General features: G+C 55.7%; 1 protein-coding gene across 3 annotated transcripts; it reads right to left on the bottom strand.

The window, feature by feature from the left end:
* Positions 1 to 277: 277 nt before the first annotated feature.
* Positions 278 to 18,743, bottom strand: RAB35 (RAB35, member RAS oncogene family). 3 transcript variants are annotated; one of them, XM_059040596.2, is made up of 6 exons: positions 17,952 to 18,743; positions 12,500 to 12,550; positions 9,144 to 9,267; positions 4,092 to 4,216; positions 3,879 to 4,003; positions 278 to 2,589 (listed from the first exon to the last, which is right to left on the bottom strand). In XM_059040596.2, exons 1-6 carry the CDS (start codon positions 18,001 to 18,003, stop codon positions 2,461 to 2,463), a joined length of 606 nt encoding a protein of 201 aa, XP_058896579.1. In that variant the 5' UTR covers positions 18,004 to 18,743; the 3' UTR covers positions 278 to 2,460. The 3 variants fall into 3 exon arrangements, with proteins under 3 accessions (XP_058896579.1, XP_058896580.1, XP_058896578.1); XM_059040597.2 differs by lacking the exon at positions 3,879 to 4,003 and having other exon boundaries at positions 17,952 to 18,191; XM_059040595.2 differs by lacking the exon at positions 17,952 to 18,743 and having other exon boundaries at positions 12,500 to 12,728.
* Between the last annotated feature and the right edge of the window lie 708 nt (positions 18,744 to 19,451).

The raw sequence follows: 19,451 nt of genomic DNA, 5'->3' as shown, positions 1-19,451 counted from the left end.
CAAAGCTTCCACTGCATCCTTCTGGGCACACGGAGAATAAACATGGCATTTCCCCTGGCATCTTACCACGTGTGCTCCCAGCCAGAGGGGAAGCTCAACCTGGACCCACCTTTCATGGAGAAAACAAACTTGGCTTCTGAAAGCATCCCTGAGCCTTGATGGGCACCTGTGCAGGACTCAGACCAGAACAAACAAGAGCTGGACACAGTGGGTGGGAAGCAGCCAGGCCCACGCAGAGCACAGCTGGAGGAGAGCAAACAGACCCTGGAGGAAAATCTGGCAGCTTGAACCTTTATTTTTAGTATTTTTTTAAAAAGCATAATTAGAAACTTTCAATACAGAAATAATCCTAGCAAACCATTTAAAATTTTGTTGTTCAACAGGAATTTCACATCAGGTCCACCAGGACGCCGGTCCAGCCCTGAATTTCCCCTCCCCCACCCCCCATTCATGCGTGTGACACTCAGCGGGACAGGCACGCTGTCATCACCAAATCACCCCACCACCTGGGTCTGGATGTCCAGTTGCCAGAAGCCACGGTGGCTTCTTGCCTGGGCTGGAAACTTCCAAGACCCCCTCCTCTTGCTGCTTGAATTTGCAAGCACTGCCGCACCAGTGTCACCTCAGAGCCAAGCTGTGGCCCACCCAGGAGGCCTGAGCTCTCCACACCCTCCACGGGACCTGTGGTCGCCAGGACGGTCCTGAGGATGGAGACCACGCTGTGGCTCCCAGCACCCCAACCAGACAGGGCTGCCTGCTGTCACCCCACAGCACCACCTCCCCAAGCCCAGCACTCCCACCTCATCCTGTGGCTCCAAAGTGAAGGCCTGTCACACAGAACTGTGGGCTTTTGGCAGTTTGGGGAAGTGGAGAGACAGGTCAGAAGAAACCCCCAGTTTTTATTGATTGAAAACCCATCAACGGTGACATGGAAAATGTGCAGTGAGATCTGTGATGTGATTGTCCAATCAGGGCTTGGCCTGGAAATCACCTAGGAAAGGAAATCTAGTAAAACACATCATGGTGTTGAAATAAATTATTCCCAGGTTACGTGATCCTTTTAGGGGAAAGGTGAATGAAGCATCTCGAGGGGGTGGGGGTGACAGTCATCAAATGCAGACGACCCTGGTTTCTCCTCCAGGGCACCACGGTGGGTCAGAGCCAGCTCCCAGCCCCAGCGGCCATTCCTTCCCACTCACTAAGAAATCCTCGTGCTACCTTTGTACTAAAACAGTCCTGTCAGTGATCCAAGGCTGCCTGCGTGCAGCTCAGAGACATCGTCCCCACAGCCCAGCGGCCCCTGGCACCCACTCCCCACACTCAAAAGGTGCCTGGGGCTGCATCGGAGACCCAGGACTCAGCGGGAGGCCCTGGGCCGACAGAGACCAGGGTAGGAGGCCCCTCCTTTCCCACCAACAAACCGCTGGGAAGGCAGAGCCGCTTGGCCAAGAGCCCGGCTCCACGACGACAGGAAGCCATTCATTCACTTTTTCTAAAAACACTGGACCCAAAGTGGGGCGGCTACAACTTTTGCTGATGTGCCAACAAACCTCAGTAAGAGAAGAAGAGTATGAGGAACTTAATTCATTTGATTTGGCTTCATTTTTCTTTATCTGTTAAAATGATGCATCTTAGTCCCCCTGCAAGCTCATCCCTGCACAGACACACCCCTATCTTTCTACTGGAACCAAAACAGGTTGGTATATAAATTAAAAGCCATAGCTCCCCTGGGTTTGTAGCTCAGAGGCATCTGGAAGGCAGGACAAGAAATCCGTTGGCCAAAGGGCAGGAGTGACTCCTGTGGAAATGAAGGGTCAGGCCTCTGATGGGAACCCCAGGCCCACTTCAAGGCCAGGTTTCCCCAGCTGCCAGAATGGTTACAGGACGGGATGGGGAGGGGAGGGAGCTGGGCCGGCAGAGGCCCTGGACAGGGGTGAGCCCCTACATGCCAGGGACAGACACCGACAGCCTGCAAGAGAGAACGAGTCACGTGGAGCCCACTTCACCAGCCCAGGTTGGCAAAAGGTATGTCTAGAATGTAATCCTGTCCCCTCAGGAAGCTGCTGGCAGTAAGTTGGGGTCGGGTGGGGAGGGGGGTGTCGCAGCAGGCTGGCATTAGGGAGGCAAGAGCCAGAGCAGGACAAGGGTGATGCGCTGGTTAAAGCAATATACATTATGTACAAACTCCGGTTAATCAGTCCGCTCGGCTGGCAGCGTCCTCGCCGGGCCCAGGCGCCTTGGCCGGGGGGCAGGGGCGCCAGAAGGGAAGGGCAGGCTGTCCAACACCTTCTTGGCACTCGAGGGGGGAGGGGAGGAAGTGCCGATGGCGCCTCCCGGTACAAAAACGTGGAGAGAATTCTTTAAATAACGGCACGAAACAGTGTCCCCCGAGGAGAGGAGCCCCCTGGCCTGGGGCAGGGGGAGTGGCCGCAGTGCAGTCTCTGCAGTGGGCTGGGGGCATTAGCAGCAGCGTTTCTTTCGTTTACTGTTCTTCGTGAGCTTCACCACATCGTTCTGTTGTTGCTGCTGCTGTTTCGCTAAGTTGTCTTTCTTTGCTCGGAGGACCAGCTCTGTGATGCAGTTGAACATCTGTGAGGGTGAAGGAGGCAGGGCGGGCCTCAGACCAGCGTGGAGGCCCCGTCACAGCGTGGCCACCTCCCTGCCTCCCTGGGGCCAGCTTTCTAGTTCTACTGGTGAGTTTTTTTGTATGTGTATCTTCAAACCCTATCTAGAAGGAGGTGGTGAATTATAAAGGTCAAAGAGGAACAACATCAAAGACCTTTGAGCTACGTCTCAGGGAAGGGGTTTTCCAGTCTTTCTCAAAGGAGAAAGAGCTCCTTTCCTTCAGCTGGACTCTGGACAACACAGATAAAGGTGCCCCTGCGACAGACCAGAAGCACCCAGAGCCTGCCCACTCCACGCTACCTCCCTGCACACCCTGCCTAGAACCTTCCCCAGACCACCCCACAGCTCTCCTCCACTCCCGGGAAAGGTGGAAAGTACGCGACATAATTTGCTTCACTCATTCCCGCAACCCGGGAGGCAGAGGCTCTCACCCCACCCCAATCTACACAAGGAACAGTGGAGCGTGGAGAGGACTCAGGACCCCGCCACAGGCCCCTAAATGGAAAAGCCCACACTGTGACCCTAGCCTGACGCAGGCGCCCGGGGGTCCCTGCCATCAGGCAGCCCGAGCCCAGGATGCAGTGGGACCCGGCGCCCCTGGGCTCCACACCCCACGGGCAGGACCCGTCTGAAGCCGCGAGGGCAGCCAGCTTGGGCTTGTGGCAAAAACTCCTGCTTTTCTCCAAAGACTCACAAGCGCTTTCCAGCAGCTGCAGCATTAAGTGACAGGAGGCTGCCCCGGTCCAGAGGCCCAGCCAGTCTGAGGGGATGTGCCTCCCCAGAAGCCTCGGGGGGCTCGCCCGGACACCCACCCAAGCAAGCTCTGGAGGCCACAGGAAAGCTAGCGTCTCTGCAGGAGGCCAAGGCCCTAAGGAAAGCCAGAGAGCAGGAAGAGGTGACAGTGGGGAGGGCAGGGGAGGGACGGGGAGGCAGAGGACTGAGTGGACACCGTGCATGGCTGTGGTGTGGAGCACGGCATAGTTTGACTCAGCTTCTCATGAGCGGAACCTGTTTCCCATTGGAAACATGGGACTAATTTACCTCAGAGGACTGTTGAGATATGAGGTGGCACCTGTAGAGAGCCTAGCGCAAGGCCTGGCACACACAGGAGGCACTCAATCAACGGCCGTTACTGTGACGTTTTCTGTCGGCCACCTGGATGCCCCGGGCAGGCCAGGCTCGGGCAAGGAGGCCGTGGTGGTGGAGCAGAGCTGGGCCGCGCTCACGCCCCGCCCCTCCGGCGCAGGCCTCACCTCTTCCACGTTGACATTCTCCTTGGCGCTGGTCTCAAACAACTGGATCCCCATCTGCCCGGCGAATTTGTAGGCGTCTTCTGTCTCCACCACCTTCCGCTCAGGGTCGTCATTCTTATTCCCCACTTCAAGGCAAAGCAGGGTCAGCCCAGCCCCGTGGGAAGGCCGTGCCACCCTCCATCCCACTGTCTACCCTGCTGGGTCCAGCCTCACCTAGTATCCGGCACACGTCATCACAGTTCTGGTTGATTTCATGAAGCCACCGCTTGACGTTGACAAAGGATTCGGCGCTGGTGACGTCATAGACCACGATGACCCCGTGGGTCCCCCGATAATATCTGTAGGACCAGGGTCTGCATCAGAGCTTCAGCCTAAACAAGAGTAGCCCCTTCGCAGGACCCGCCTGCCTGCATCCAGACAGCGGCTGGGAAACGGCGAGGGTACGAGTGCTTTCCCCCAACACGCCCGGTGTCTCCTCTCCCTCCGGCCTCGGCTGGACATCCAGAGCCCAGCCAGCAGGGAAGACGCCGGCAGCACCGCTGCTCATGCTGCCCCCCAGACACGGTAAGTAGGGAGCACGCGGCCCTGCGGTGGCCAACCAAATTGTTCAGAGGCTGCCAACAGCTTGAAACTTCTTTGAAGTTGTTTTATTTTTAAAATTCAGGTGATGTTTGCATTTGACATCATATTACCACTGTCCTCTTTTTTGGGTTTTTTTGGTTTTTTTTTTTTTTTTTTTTTTTTTTTTTTTTGCGTTACGCGGGCCTCTCACTGCTGTGGCCTCTCCCGTTGCGGAGCACAGGCTCCGGACGCGCAGGCTCAGCGGCCATGGCTCACGGGCCCAGCCGCTCCGCGGCACGTGGGATCCTCCCGGACCGGGGCACGAACCCGCGTCCCCTGCATCGGCCGGCGGACTCTCAACCACTGCGCCACCAGGGAAGCCCAATGGAATGGCATTTTACTATGACAGATTTGAGGACAGAAAAAAGTTTTGAATGTAGAAGAGGATAGTGGGCTTCCCTGGCGCAGTGGTTGAGAGTCCGCCGGCCGATGCAGGGGACGCGGGTTCGTGCCCCGGTCCGGGAGGATCCCACGTGCCGCGGAGCGGCTGGGCCCGTGAGCCATGGCCGCTGAGCCTGCGCGTCCGGAGCCTGTGCTCCGCAACGGGAGAGGCCACAGCAGTGAGAGGCCCGTGTAACGCAAAAAAAAAAAAAAAAAAAAAAAAAAAGCCATTCCAAGAACATGCACCACTTGTGAAGCCTGCCAAGGTCTGTTCTCACTCCCCTGGGGGCAGGTGGGCACCTCCCCTCCTGCCACTCCAGGCTCATCCAGGCCTGGGGGCAGGTAGGGCATGGAAATGACCTGGGCATCAGGACGCATCCAAAAGCACAGACCCCGGCGCCTAAGGTCAGCTGGAAGGTCTGCAAGGCAGGAGGATGTGAACATTCCTCTCCAGACACCACAACCCCCTTCACTCACATGGTTCAGGAGGACAGATGGAGGACATCAACCCTGGAAGGAAGAGGAGGACTGAGCCTCACACTTCTCCAGAGAGCCTTCACTGACCCAGCGGCCAGGTGACACCGCCTGCCCTGACACGTCACATCACCCAGCACTGCAGAGATTCTCACTCACCAGGGGCTTCTGAGAACAAGGAGGGTAAGAACCACTGCCTGCAACAGGCCGTGCTCACGGGTAGACGGGGACACCCCCCTGACCCAGCCCATAGCGCCTCTGCCCTCCTGGGGCTCATCAGGGCCCCAAGCCCGTAGGAAAGCAGCCCCTCCCAGGTGGTGGTTCCGAGGCACCACAGGCTGCAGGAGGCTGGGGCCGGCCAGGCTGGCGGGTGCAGCCGTGCTCTCATCTGCGTGCCCATCAGCACTCTGGCCGGCTCCTCAGAGTCGAGGCCCGATGGCAGGACACAGGTCAAACGAGCTCCATCTATGAAAGGCCGTGGGGCCCTGGGAAGGTTACTGCGTGCACCTCATGGCACCTTGGTTTCCTCAACTGTAAAATGGAGGTACTAAGACTTAACTCTTGGGGTGGATGGGAGGACTAAGGAGATAATACATATTTCCACAAGGGCCAGCTCTATTATCACTACTACTATTCCTTCAGTGACAATCTGGGCCCCCGACGCAGATGGACGTGGCAGGCAGCAGTGACAGCAGCTTCCCCAGGCCGGCCACCAAGGCAGTGAGAAAAGCCTCTCTCGCAACTCCGGCTCTCCACCCTCAGACACCCGCTGACATCCCCCAGGAGCTTCATCTGCCTGCAGCTCTGCCTTCCTGGGAACACAGCGCCCTGCCCTGGGGAGCCTGAACAATCAAGCCATCCGGGCCCTGCCCCTCCCTGCCCCCTAGAGCACCAGGTCATCACCTGGGTCCACCTGGTGGACACCCACCTGAGCAGGTGCAGGAGAGCATGCCGGGAACCGGTGAGGACAGATGATTGTCCCCCGCCAGCAAAGGACATGCGAGCAGTGGACTGTTTCCAGACCCTCCTTTGCTGAAGACAGTTGAAGATGCCAAGGAATGCCTACAGCCGCGGCCCCAGCACAAGCCCCCACTGCTCCCCGGGACCCTCCGCCTTCTCTGGGACCCAGACAAGGGGGTGTCACCCGAGAGAACCAGTCTGGAGCTCAGAGCTCGGGCAAGGAGGGCACCGGTGTGCTGGGCTTCCACCTCCTCCTCCATCAGTCATAACGTCCACGCGCCACAACTTGGCTCTATGCCAGCACAGCGCGGGTGCTTCACACCCACGACCTTACTGATCTTTGCCACGCCTGGTACAAGACAGGAGGGTCACCACGTCACCAGCAAGGACGTAAGGCTGAGTGGAGTGAACTGCAGCAAGTCACAGCCCAGGCCTGAGCCCAGGGCCAGGTACGGAAGGGGCTTCTCTGCCTCGCCCTCAGCACCCCCACCCCAGCCCATGCCCCCAGCCGCAGCTCAGGGTCAGTGAACCCCAGCCACCAGGAGGCAAGAAACAGTGAGGGGGACAACAGGGTGTTCTCAGCAGGCTAACAAGATGCAATTTTAGTTTCTCTTTTAATGCCCTGAATCAGAAAAGGCCGCGTTATTGCCCCCAGATTGCCCCAATCCTTGGAAGAGAACAAACTCCTGAAACAAACTCCAGACTCCTTCCCTTAGCCCCCAGGCAGGCCGGCAGGCGTATGGCACGCCCCCTTCCCGTGCAAACCCGGACTGCCTGCAGGCAGCGGAGTTCTCCCCCAGAGGATGAGGGAGGCAGTTCACCCTCTTCCCGACGCCCTGGAAGAAGCTGACCTCAGGATGGCCGGCCAGGCAGGGCCATGCTTCTCTGCTGAAAGGGCTCAGGCTCCCCCACCCCACTGCCCTGCCTGGAGCATTTCTTGTGGCCACAGGCCCAATATCCTCAGATGCCCTGATTTCCCTGACTGGTTTTAACCCACAGGAGGCACCAGAGCATCTGCCGTCTGCCTCAGCCCCAGCCCCAGTCCCTTGGCGGTGGAGGGCCAGCAGAGAGCAGGGCTGTGGACCAGTTAAAGGCATGAGCTTTGGCATCAGCCAGACCTCAGTTCAACTCCTAACCAAGCAAGCTAGGTTACTTCACCCTCTCTGGGCCTCAGTTTTCTTATCTGTAAAATGAAGATAATCACAGGACTTTTTATCAGGATTAAATGAAATGAAGCAGGTAAAAGTCCTTGGCGACAGTCCCGGCCCAGAGTAAGGATATCTGGGGTCGGTGCCCGTTCCTCCCGACCCCAGCAAGAGGTCTTGGTCTTATTCAGGCCTAGATGCTTGGGCTGCCCAAAGCTCGTGATGTCTATCCTACCCCAAGGACCCCCTGACCCCAGCTGCCCTCCTTAGCTGAGGCCTCACTGGCAGCTGCCGAGACACAGGGGGGCTCAGGCAGCTCATCGGGAAGTAGTTGCAGAGACCTGCCTTAGGCAGCCCCCAGGACTAGGGACCTCCGGGGTCTCGGGGAGTCACAGATCCCTGCACATGTGCTCACCACAGGGCTGGCCCAGAGACAGAAGCCCCCCCCCCCCCCCGCCCCCGCTGCTCTAGGCCTGCTCAGGCTCTGGCCCCTTGAAGGCCCTTGACCAGGGCCACCTACCCACCCAGCTGGCACCCCTGGACCCCCCGACACTCCCAGCCACCACCGTGGGGGCTCTTCGGCCCTCACACTTCCCACCCCTCAGATCCTGAGCCACCTCTGGATGGGTGGCCAGCCCCATTTTCACCCTGCCAGGAGGAGACGACACTTCCTTGTGCCTTCCCAAGAGCCCCACTCACATAGGCTTTGCTGGGGGAGGCAAAGGAGAGGCCGATGGAAGAAGCGACTACTCCAGGCCAGGTGCTGGCTCCTGCTCCGCACACACCCCAGCATGGAGCCCAGGCGCTGCCCATCACAGGGAGCAGGACCACCTCGGAAGCTCCTTCGTTTGTAAAACAGGGATGATGAGAGTACCAGCTGCAGGGAGCTCAATGGAATCATCCGTGTTCACACGTGGATGTCCCCAAGCACAGGGGACTCGGCATTAAAGCAAATCCCAAAGACAAGCCCTCTGAGAAACTGAAGCACAGAGAGTTTAGGCAATTTGCCCAAGGTCACACAGCAGAGCAAAGATGTAAATTCCCAAGCATCTGTCTTCATAGCCCTGCTCTTTCCTGGAACCTGTTCCATTAACCAACAGCCACTCCACAGGACCCCTGCTGTCTGGAGCTCCAGCTAGGTTTTCGTCCTGTTTACAGCTAAGAATCACAAAGGTACTGCAGCAGCAAAGGAGGACAACCCTCAGCGTGAGCTGGGTTCCCAGTAGACAGCTTTCGGGAGGCAGAGGAGGGGCCACCCAACGGCCTCCTACCTACCAGTGCTCCTTCCAGGCCTCCCAGCAGAAGGAAGGCCCCTCCCGGAAGTCAGGGTGGTGGCAGGAGCCTGCATGGCTGACCCCACGACCCGGGCTGTCACAGCTGACACCTAACAAGAGCACTGTCATTGCCTAAGTGTTTCACCACTGCTACCCCGATTTAAAGACAAAGGAACCAAAGGACCTCGGACTGGCGCAAGCTGTCCCGCCACGCCCCCTCCTCTTCTTGCAGCCTCAGGAAGAGGAAGGGCCCCACTCGACGCCACTCACTGCAGTCAGCAAGGAGCTCACCTCCCAACAGTCGCAGGGGCCTGCCCCAGTGGCATTTCTATCGTGACCCGGCACTAGTGGCTCAACTGTGAATGTTGGTGGCAAGGGGTCTGAGCGGGAGCGGGGCTGGCCTGACTCACGTGGAGGTGATGGTGCGGAAGCGCTCCTGCCCGGCCGTGTCCCAGATCTGCAGCTTCACTTTCTCGCCATTGATCTCCACAGTCCGAATCTTAAAATCCACTCCAATCGTGGTGATGTAACTGCCTGCACACACACAGATGTTAGCAGGGCCCACAGGCCGCCCTGGTCAGACCACGCCCTAAGTGGCACAGGTGACCCTGGGCTCCACCTTCCCGCCCCCTGCTCACTCCAAGTGCCTGGAGGACACAGCCCTGAAGAAAAAAAAAGAAGTCCAAGCCCCAAGGTGAGGGCAACAGACAGGATATAATGAAACAAAGCGATAAAGAAGACAATTTCAAGAGCAGTGAGTGCCACAAAGGAAATAAAACAGGGGACGTGACTGGGGGGAGGGGACATGCCCCTCTACTAGAGTGGTTAGGGCACGGACACGTTCACTGTGGCCTGGGGACGCTGGGAGCCTATGATGCATTCCAGGCTTCTCTTTTCTAGTCCAAACATTTTAAATGACCCACAAAATTAACTTCCTAAAACATAAACAAGTCATATGCACACTACTATATATAAAATATATATATCTATATACAAATAAATTAGATCACTAATAAGGACCTATTATATATATAAAACAGGAAACTACTCAATACTCTGTAATACTCTGTATGGGAAAATAATCCAAAAAAGAGTGGATATATGTATTTGTATAACTGATTCACTTTGCTGTACAGCAGAAAGTAAAAACTGTGTAAATCAGCTATACTCCAATAAAAACTAAAAAATAAAACTAAGTCCCGACCTGCGATTTGAAAAACACTGCTCTAGGCAGAGGAGACGGCAGCAAACGTAGGAGTGGTGTGGCGGGGTGGGGGGTGGGGGGTGGGAGAGTGGCCTGAGGTCAAGCGCACGGAGGGAGGCAGGTTGGGGGTGGAGGTGAGCAAGGCCAGATCTTGGCCTTTGTGCCATTTTCAAGAGCTTGGACTTTCTCTTGTGTGTGTGACAGGGAGGCATTGAAGGGTTTAATCCAAGCATTAGCTGCATTGTAAATAGCTCTCTTGGGGCATCTGTGTGAAAGACGGAGTTAAAGAGAATTTCTGGCAACAGAATAGTCCTGTCCAGGCTTACAAAGGCCCGAATGCTAGAAAAGCCCATGTTCTCACTCCATTTGGAGCTAACAGTGTGACCCGGTGCCGCAGACAAGACACACACACAACTGACTCTATCAAGTGTGTAGAGTGGATAGGAAAGGTCAAAGTTCAAAGTGGGGTGGAGATCAAGGAAGGCTCTCGGGCTCAAGTCACATTTAGACCTGGCTTGAAAGAATAGGTATGATTTCAAAGGCTGAGATTAGCCGGGGGAAAGACATCCCACCCAGGAGAAAAGAACTGAGGCAGCACAGAGGACAAGGCGGCATCTGGCCCTCTGTGGGGACTGGATTAAACCAAGGAGAGCAGCCCAGCACCTAGTGCTGTGGGCACTTGATACACAGCTGATGGCTGAATAAGTGAGTGAGCTAGTGAAAACACAAAAAAGCATGAACAGACAGCATTAGGTAGGAAGCTGGAAAGGTGAACTGAAGATAGATTATGAAGGCCAGTCGTTTTCAACGGAGGATTGTTGAGTCCCCCCTCAAAAGACACTTGGCAATGTCTGGAGACATTTTCATTTGTCACAACTGGGAGGGGGAAGGGTGCTGGCATCTAGTGGGTGGAGCCCAGGGATGCTGCTCAGCCTCCTTCAATGCACAGGACAGTCCCCACAGCAAAGAATTACAGGGCCCAGAGCGTCAGTGGTGCTACACTGGAGAAACCTTGCTGTGAACTCTGCTCACTGAAGAGAGGACCGCTGAAGTTTTTGAACAGAGGACACCCTGCCAGAGACATGCATTAGCAAGATGAACTCAGCAGTCTGGTACGGCATGGGCAGGAGCTGCTGTAATGCTTCAGGCTAGAACCAACAGCAGTCTGAACTGGCAGTAGAAATGGAAAGGAGGAGAGAGGTTGCAAAAGAGAACCCTCCAAGAGTTGAGAGCTGACAGGAAGGGGAGTCAGAGGGACATAAGGAGGAAGAGGAATGTTTTCCAGCACAGTGAGAAGTGCCCACTAGTCACCATTCTCGAACAGGAGACAATAGCAACGCCAAAGCCCTGGTGTTTACTGAGAGATTACTTAGTCCTGGGGAATCCTCACAGTAACCCTACGTGGGAGGGATGGGGATCGGTCCCACTTTTAAAGATGAGCTGAGACTCGGTCACACTCATGGTCACATAGAGAAGACAACCCTTTCCAATGTCACGCCACCAGGGGTCACTGTCAAGAGAAACCCACCTCTCCTTTCCTCAAGAGAAAGGCGTCCACCACGTAATCACTTCCTAAGTGAAGCTCGCCCCTCAATTGCATCACGGGAATTCCCAGAGGTAGTCACACGTCAGTCCTCGATCAGAGAGGCCAAGACAGCCCAAAGCCTCTGCACTGAACCTGATGTGCTCGACCAATGAAAACGTGCCCCACTTTACCAGTGATCAGGGAAACACAAGACTGAACGAGCAGCACTTTTTGCCTATCAGCTGAGCAAAAATGAACACCACTAAGACCTAGTACCGATCAGCATTGACAAGGGGCTCTTTAGACCCCTTCAACTTAGTACAGCTTCTGTGAAAGGCAAACTGGCAGTACCTGTGAAAACTTTAAAAGCACATACCCCCTGACCTAGTAACTCCACTTCTATGCAAGAATAAGCACACAGTGTGTCCCAAGAAATACAGCACCACTTAAAATAGAGGCAACCAGAAAGCATGCACGCATCAGGAACACTGTTTATGAACGATGTGCATCCCTGAACAGCCCAGGAAGCTGCATAGCCGTTCAAAAGTACCACAGGTCTGCATGTAGACGTGCAAGGATGACCCTTGATACGCCGAGAGGAGGGCAAGCGGCCGGCCCACAGCGTGTGCAGTCGAGTGAGAGACACATCACGCTGAGCAGAGGCTACCAGGGCACCCAAGGCGGGGGTGGGGCAGGGGGTGGGGAGCAGCGCTCCTTTTTCACTGTACTGAGCCTTCCTGTTTGACACTTTATACAAGTATGTCCTAACTTGTCATTTTTTCTTTCTTTTTTAAATGTTAGGGCACAAAAAAGACCCCAAGTAGAAAAAGGATGGGCCTGCAAAAGGATTTTTTTTTGAACAAGATAGATGAAGACCGACCACAGAGACTTCTAACCTACGCCCCCTCCTCCTCCTTCCCTGTCTGGCAATCAGAATGAGGACTTTTCTGACATTAGTCAGAGACCAGGGTGTTCTGGCGCCAGGGGAAGGGATGTTAAAACCAAAACACCCGGCAGCATCCCAGGGACACACTCACCTGAGAAAGTGTTGTCTGCAAAACGTAACAGTAAACTGCTCTTGCCGACACCTGCAGGGGAGAAAGCAGGAGATGAGAGGAGGCCTGGGTCCCCACTCCAACCCCTACCCCTCTTCAGGGAGATGGTCCCGAGTCCTAACTCTTCAGAGGCACAGCTGCACCCATCTCCCTCCCCAGCCAGCCTGCACCAGAACACCTCTCCCCTTGGATCTCTGACCTCTTCCTCCATCTCAGTGTTAGGCACGAGCTGGGCCCGTGTGAGGGCCAGGCCCAGCAACCCCAAAGAAGAGACCCAACGACGGACACGAAGCAGGGGAAGTCCGACCAAGTGATACTGGTCCCCAGGTGTGTCTAGAACATAGTCCCTGGAAAACGCACATCACGTGTGGAGCTTCGGTCTGGTGAGAGACAAGGGGCTGCATGGCTGCAAAGCACCCTGGAGATCCTCAGGGCTATTCTGCACACGAAGAAAGTGAGGCGCAGACAACGTGAACCGACTGTCAGCCACCTTCACCCCGGCTGATGCCACGGGTAGCTACATGGGTGGCGAGGGGCGCGTCCGCCTGACACCCCTCAGCCCGACAGCTCAGGGCGCTCAGACCCTTTCACTTCCCACAGTCTCTCCTGTTCCAAGAACAGGCAGAACCCTCGTAAGGGTGGCTTCCCTTTACTCAACACATGGCAGCTTTAGGCTCCAGGTGCACCTGTGCTGTGCCCTGTGTCCTCCTGTCCCTGCCCCGCCCCCCGCCAAGCCAGCTGGGTCGACGGAGCACAGAAGGAAAGCACTAACACAGGCAGGGCACTGCGTGTGGCCGGCACTCAGATGTTCCTACAAGTCCAGCTGCATCTCTTAAGATGAGGTATCAGAGGCTCCAAGAAGCTACACGGCTGGTCTAGGGGCCTCGGCAGGGGCGTGGAGCTGGATCTGAATCCAGGGCTGTCCACTCTGGAGCTCCAAGGCTCTTGCCAATACGTGCTGCTTGTGAGGTCTTTTTGCATCTGCTTCGGGAATTGGAACAAAAAACCCAAAGTGGCTCCTGTGTCCCATGCCTGTCAGAGTCTTAGCAGCAGTGCTATCAAAGCTAGACAAGAGGAGATCTTAACCCAGGGTCTCAGACCCCACGCCTACGGCCCCAGCTAAGAGCGAACTTTGAGCGTGTGTGCCTGGCTGTGGGGAGGAACCCGTGCGCTCACCAGCTACTCAGAGGGAGCTGCCGCTGCCCAATCCCCAGCTGACCCAGGCGTCCTCTCTGGGCAGTCCTCTCTGACGATCTCCTCTGGGGACCTCTCCAAGTGGGTGAGTCGCCCATTGATGCCCAGAAGAACTTGTCTCATGGAGAGAACTGGGCTCTGACAATCCTGAAGACAGGCTGGGTGCAGCTCTGGGCAGACAGGTGCCGCAGCCCCGCTCCCCACCGCTCAGCTGCAGCCTGCCGCGCTGGGGTCGCTTCCTCTGCAAGGCTTCCTGCCCAGCCTGAGGAGAGTCCCAGTCCTGCTAGTCCCTCACGGCGCTCTGGCCAGCACCAACACCCCATCGGCCCCGCCGGCTCCTTGCTTCCTCCTGGAGCCTCCTGGCCCGCTTACTCAGCAAAAACCTTGTGTCTGGGCCACTGGGCCATGAGTTCCTCTAGGAAGGAGGTCTCGCTCCACTTGCCCTGCACGTTCACGGGGCTGGAAGCTGGGCCCAGCACTCAGTAGGGGCCAAAAAACACTGTTTAGTGAATTTATGACTAAGCCAATGCCAATCACAGACAGCCATGCTACCCAACGCTACGGCTGCAGCAGTAAAAGGAGCCCAAGCAGTGGTGGTCAAACTTTCGGGGGGCGGCAGAATCCTTTCTTTAAGTTAAATGGTATCTGACTCGCATACGTCTAAGGGTGCTCTCTGCGTGAAGCAGGGAAGCAGCAGCGACCCCCCAGCTTGGCCTCTCCGGGTGCCCTTCGTTCACCCCAAGCTCATCTGCAGAGCTGCTCAAAACCACTACAGTCACCACGTCAGTGGCTGCTTCAGGCCAGCACCCACCTCTGGCCTTGCTCTTCCCCCTGAAAGGAAGGGAAACCCACCCAGAGAAACACTTTTTCCTAAATATCCCTGAAGAAGCCACCTTGGGAACACACGCTGCTACCATCCACCCTGCAGCACCCACCCAGGGGAGGAAGTGACGGGTACCAATCTGCCTTCACCACAGCCGAAGTCAGCAGCTTTCCAAGGGGCGTGTCCAGCATGCACCCCGACAGGCCAGCCCCATCATCCTCGACCCTGACGAGATCACAGGCCCTGGCCCTTGATGCCTCTTGGTAGCGGGAGACAGATTCTCTCTGCAAAAACCTTACCCACCACTCTCAGTCACCACTGCTCTCCCTGCAGCAAACTCCTTCTTGCCCCTGCCTTCTGCCTCTTGCCCTACACAGATGCTCTGGTCCTCAGAATGCCTCCACAGAAGCCCCCACCCTTGGCCATGCTCCTCCCTTGGGCTCTAGTTCCCTCATCCCTCTTTGCTTCAGTTCTAGACTGTTGGAGACCCTTAGACCTTTGAGTAAAGTGTTCTCAGGTTTAAGCCTGGCTCAGGAACTAATTCCCTGTATAGGCTCAGACAGGTCACCCCCGCTCCGAGTCTCAGTTCACTCATCTGTGAGGTTGAAAGCTTCAACTAGACCTTCAACAGCCATTGCAGCCTCCAGGTTCTAAGGATGAGTCTGGCTGGCCCCATGGATCAGATGAAATGCTGTTACAAACCAGAGCCAATGTCAGAAGAGCATAAGAGAAAGTATACAACCTTAGACACAAACAAGAGCTGCAAAAGCTGAGGAGTTGTATTCCAAAAGTGTGTACAATGTGACAGAGTGGGAAGGAGAGCTCTAGATTTATACAGAAAGAAACAAACACCCATTGAGGGCCTACTGTTTGCCAGGTGCCACACCAGCTGCTCACAAAGCATCATGTGCATTAACTCCTGGCTTTGCCTCTGAAGAGCTGTGTGACTTGGGGCAAGACAGTCAGCTATTCTGAGCCTTAGTTTCCTTATTTGACAAACCACACAGGCAATGTGTAAGGATCAAATGAGAGAGTGTCTATGAAATCGTTTGAAAAACCTTAAGGAAGCATCACATAAGGAGCCCGGTTCAGGGGAGGGCATGATGTTAGTCTCCTTGTTCAGTTGCCAAAGCTTAGTTTGAACTTCCATGGCTACCATCTCCCAGCCTCATAAGCACTGGGCTTTGAGTATCAGCTCACTATCAGGAGAAATTAAACCGTAAAACATCCGTCTCCTCTACACAACATAGTCTTACACTCTCGGACTGAACAAGGTACCAGGTCACATAAATCTTGACCCAGTGAATCTTCTCCCACACCTAACTTCTGAGTGAAAAATCAATACACCATGCAAAATGTACAGTGAGAAAGGGGCCAAAACCATCCCCTGGGTTTCACCAAGGAGAAAAGCCAACAGGGTGCATCTTCTGGCTAAGCTTATGCTTTTCATTTTTGTATATCAACACACAGGCCCCAGATGTCTTGCAGAGGGATAGGGACCCTGACCATAGTAGCCTGACTTTAACTCCAAAAGGAGAGAAATCACCCTGGTGCCAGCCCCTCAGAACCAAGGTGAGGGCTGAAATCAAAACCTGAAAGGCATAAGCCTCAGGACCCCATGAAATGCCCGAGGCCATCTCCAAGTGCAAGGCTACACAGTTTGTCTGGTTCTCTTTCATTCAAACCACAATGAATCCATCCTCCACCTTTCTAACTCCTCCCCCAGCCACAGCTACTCTTCATCTCCCTAGTTAGCCCCTAACTTTTCTCCCTTCCACCAGCAGCCTCAGCAGCCTCAGCCACCCTTCACCTGATCCAAACCACCAGCCACGTCCCAACCCGGCTCCGCAGTGAGACCACGACCCACCCACCTTCCTGGTCCAGCTATGACACTGTCACAGCACCCCCACATCAGGGTCTGACAACGCCTTTGATTTGGTCCCTCTTTCCTTAACAATCCATGGGTTTCACCACCAACCTGGCCCCTGCCTCCAGTAACACGACACTGCTGCCAACGCTCAACTCAGGTCTGGTCTATAAGTCTGGCACGTTCCCAAGCCTCCCTCCCCATCATAAAATCCCAGCACCTCAGCTATCCTCCCATAAACCTCCTGGGGCCTGCCTCCCTGACCCCTTGGTCACCCCATAAACCTGCTTACCTGCCACACTCCAAACACTTCTAAAACCCTCCACCCTGGGACTTCCCTGGTGGTCCAATGGGTAAGACTCCGCATTCCCAATGCAGGGGGCCAGGGTTCGATCCCTGGTTGGGGAACTAGAGCCCACACACATGCCGCAACTAAGAGTTTGCATGCTGCAACTAAGGAGCTCGCCTGCCGCAACTAAGACCTGGCACAGCCTAAATAAATAAATAAATAAATGTTTAAAAAAAAAAAAAAAAAACCTCCACCCTTTCTCAGAAACTTGCCTATCTTTTCTTAAGACACTTGATATTCATTCATTCAGTAAGTAAGTATACATTAGGCATCTACTGGGTGTGAGGCACTGCACTAGGCACTGGAGAGGGAGCTAGGAGCTCTACAGGAGTGTATAAATGGTCAAAGCACTTTTGTAATGTTGGCCAACCCACCTCCAACACCCGTCTAGCAGACAGTATGTTAACAGCAAACACACACTGAGCACTCACTATGTGCTCGGCTCTGTTCTGAACACTGTGTGTGCATTATCTCTTTGAATACTCAGTCAGCCCAGTGAGGCAGATCCTATTACTATTCCATTTTACAGATGAGGAAATGGAGCCATACAGAGGTAATAATGCAGCAGGAATGTACCAGGCCCTGCGCAAAGTGCTTTACCTGTCTTACCTCATTTAAACCTCACAGGAATCCCATGAGGCAGGTTCTGGGAATATGCCCATTTTACAGAGGAAGAAACCGAGGCTTACAAAGGCTACTGATAACACATCAACAGCTAACATCTACCTGGAGCTCACTTTCTGCCAGGTCGAGTACTAAGCACTTTTCCAGCTGTATCTCATCCAATACTCACACCACTCAGCGAGGCAAGTCCCCACTTCTCAGATGAGGTAACTGAGGCTCGGTAAGGCAAAACAACTCACCCAAGGTCAGAGTGAGGAAGCTGGTAGTCCCAGGACTCGAACCCCGGTCCCTCCAACTCCAGAGATCGCGCGACTTGACCAAGGTCATACATGAGGCAGGGACCGGCGCGACGAGTGGACCAGGCACCCAGCCCCAAGCCCCGCGCACCCGGCTCCGCAGCCCGGCACCCCAGCCTCACCTCAGCGCTGCCCGGAGCCCCTCCGCGCGCCCCTGGGGCCGCCGGCCGCCCCGCCCGCCCCGCGCGGGCCGGCACCTCCCCGCCCGCCTGTCCTCCCCGAGGCTCCTGCGGGCCGCGCCCGGCAGGGCCCACGCCGCCTCCGGCCGCTGCGGCCCTTACCGCTGTCGCCGATGATGAGCAGCTTGAAGAGGTGGTCGTAGTCCCGGGCCATGGCGGGCGGGGGAGGCGAACGCTAGCGGGCGGGGTCGGTGCTGGCCTCGCGATCCGCAGCTCCCTCCGGGGTGCTCCGGCAGCGGCGGATCCACTTCCCGAACAAACAGCCGGAACTGACAGAAACACCTCCCTCCGCTCCCCCTCCTCCTCCTCCTCCTCTTCGGCAGCCGCCGCCGCTGCCACCACCTCCCTCCTTCCCGCCCCGCCCCGCCACTGCGCAAGCGCAGCGCCTGGCACCGCCTCTGCGCAGCCGCGGTCGCGGCCAGCCGCGCCCTCTCCACGCTCACGCACGGCGCATGCGCCCTGGCAGGGTCTCGCGGGCGCTGACCGCTCTTCTCTGCGTCCAGTCTGTGAACATCGCCGCATCCCGACCTCCGCAGCCCCCTGCCCGGAAGTCTCGGAGAGCGGAGCTAAGGTCGAAACCTAACTGCAAGAAGCCGAGAGTGCCGGAGAAGCCCGGCCGTGGCCCGGGACGGACTCGCTTCTTCAAGACTCGCAAGCGCTGCGGAGAGAGAAAGACTGGCAGGCAGTGACCGGCGGAGCGGCTCTTAGGCCGAGCTCCCGGTTTCTCGGGACTGGGGACTCGGGACACTTCGCTCCCTTCTGTCTGGACGCTGCCTCCGGGGTGCTGGCCCCGGGCCCTCCACCGTGTCCCGGGGCTGTGGACACGACGCCTAGGCGGCTGGAGGCTGCGGAGTTTTACAGGACAGGAACCAGGACTTAGCGTGTTAGGAGTGTGGCCTTTGACGTCAGCGCTGGGGCGAAGTCACATCCCAGCCCTGTGACCTCTTGAAGCCTAAGTTTCCCCGTTGGTAAAGCGGGGTGGGTGGTTCCAGATCCAGCGTCTCTTCCAGCTTGACGCAGAGCTTGGGAGATGAATGACCCGGCGTGTAAGATGCACCCCTGGGATCGACAGCAGCAGCTTCCGCGGCTTCAGTTGCACACCACCTACAGATAATACTTCTCCAAATCGCGTGGTAGGAAGACCTGGGCCGCAGACGTTAAGCGGTATTCGGTTTATCATCAGCCCTAGGTTTTTTTTTTCCCGTTTTAGAGTAAGTTCCTACCTGCACTAAAAGTAAGATGCGCCCACCTCCATCCTCATTTGTAGAACTGCAGGGAAAAAATTTAAGTTCTGTACAGCCCTGTCCCTTTCTAGTCAAGTACCTGTTGGATATTTCTACTTGTTTTCTCAAACTTCTTTTTATCTTGACTTTATACAAAATAGTGCTTGCGGAGTTTTTTTAAATGTACAGAAGCTTACCAAAAAGCACAAGTTACTGTTTTTCCCTCAGACCCACTCCTCACAGGTAACCCCTGTTAATAAGTTTCTTGGATACCTTAAAATGCTTAACAAATATTTTCTGAATGCATAAATGTCCTTCAGTGTATTTTCTTTGCTTGTGCAATCACATGTGTACGCAAGTTGCCTTTTGTCTTTAACAA

Source organism: Kogia breviceps, chromosome 15, assembly GCF_026419965.1.
Source record: "Kogia breviceps isolate mKogBre1 chromosome 15, mKogBre1 haplotype 1, whole genome shotgun sequence".
NCBI lineage: Eukaryota > Metazoa > Chordata > Mammalia > Artiodactyla > Physeteridae > Kogia > Kogia breviceps.
Note: the sequence above shows the minus strand (reverse complement) of the source record. Positions and strands in the feature narration are given on the sequence as shown.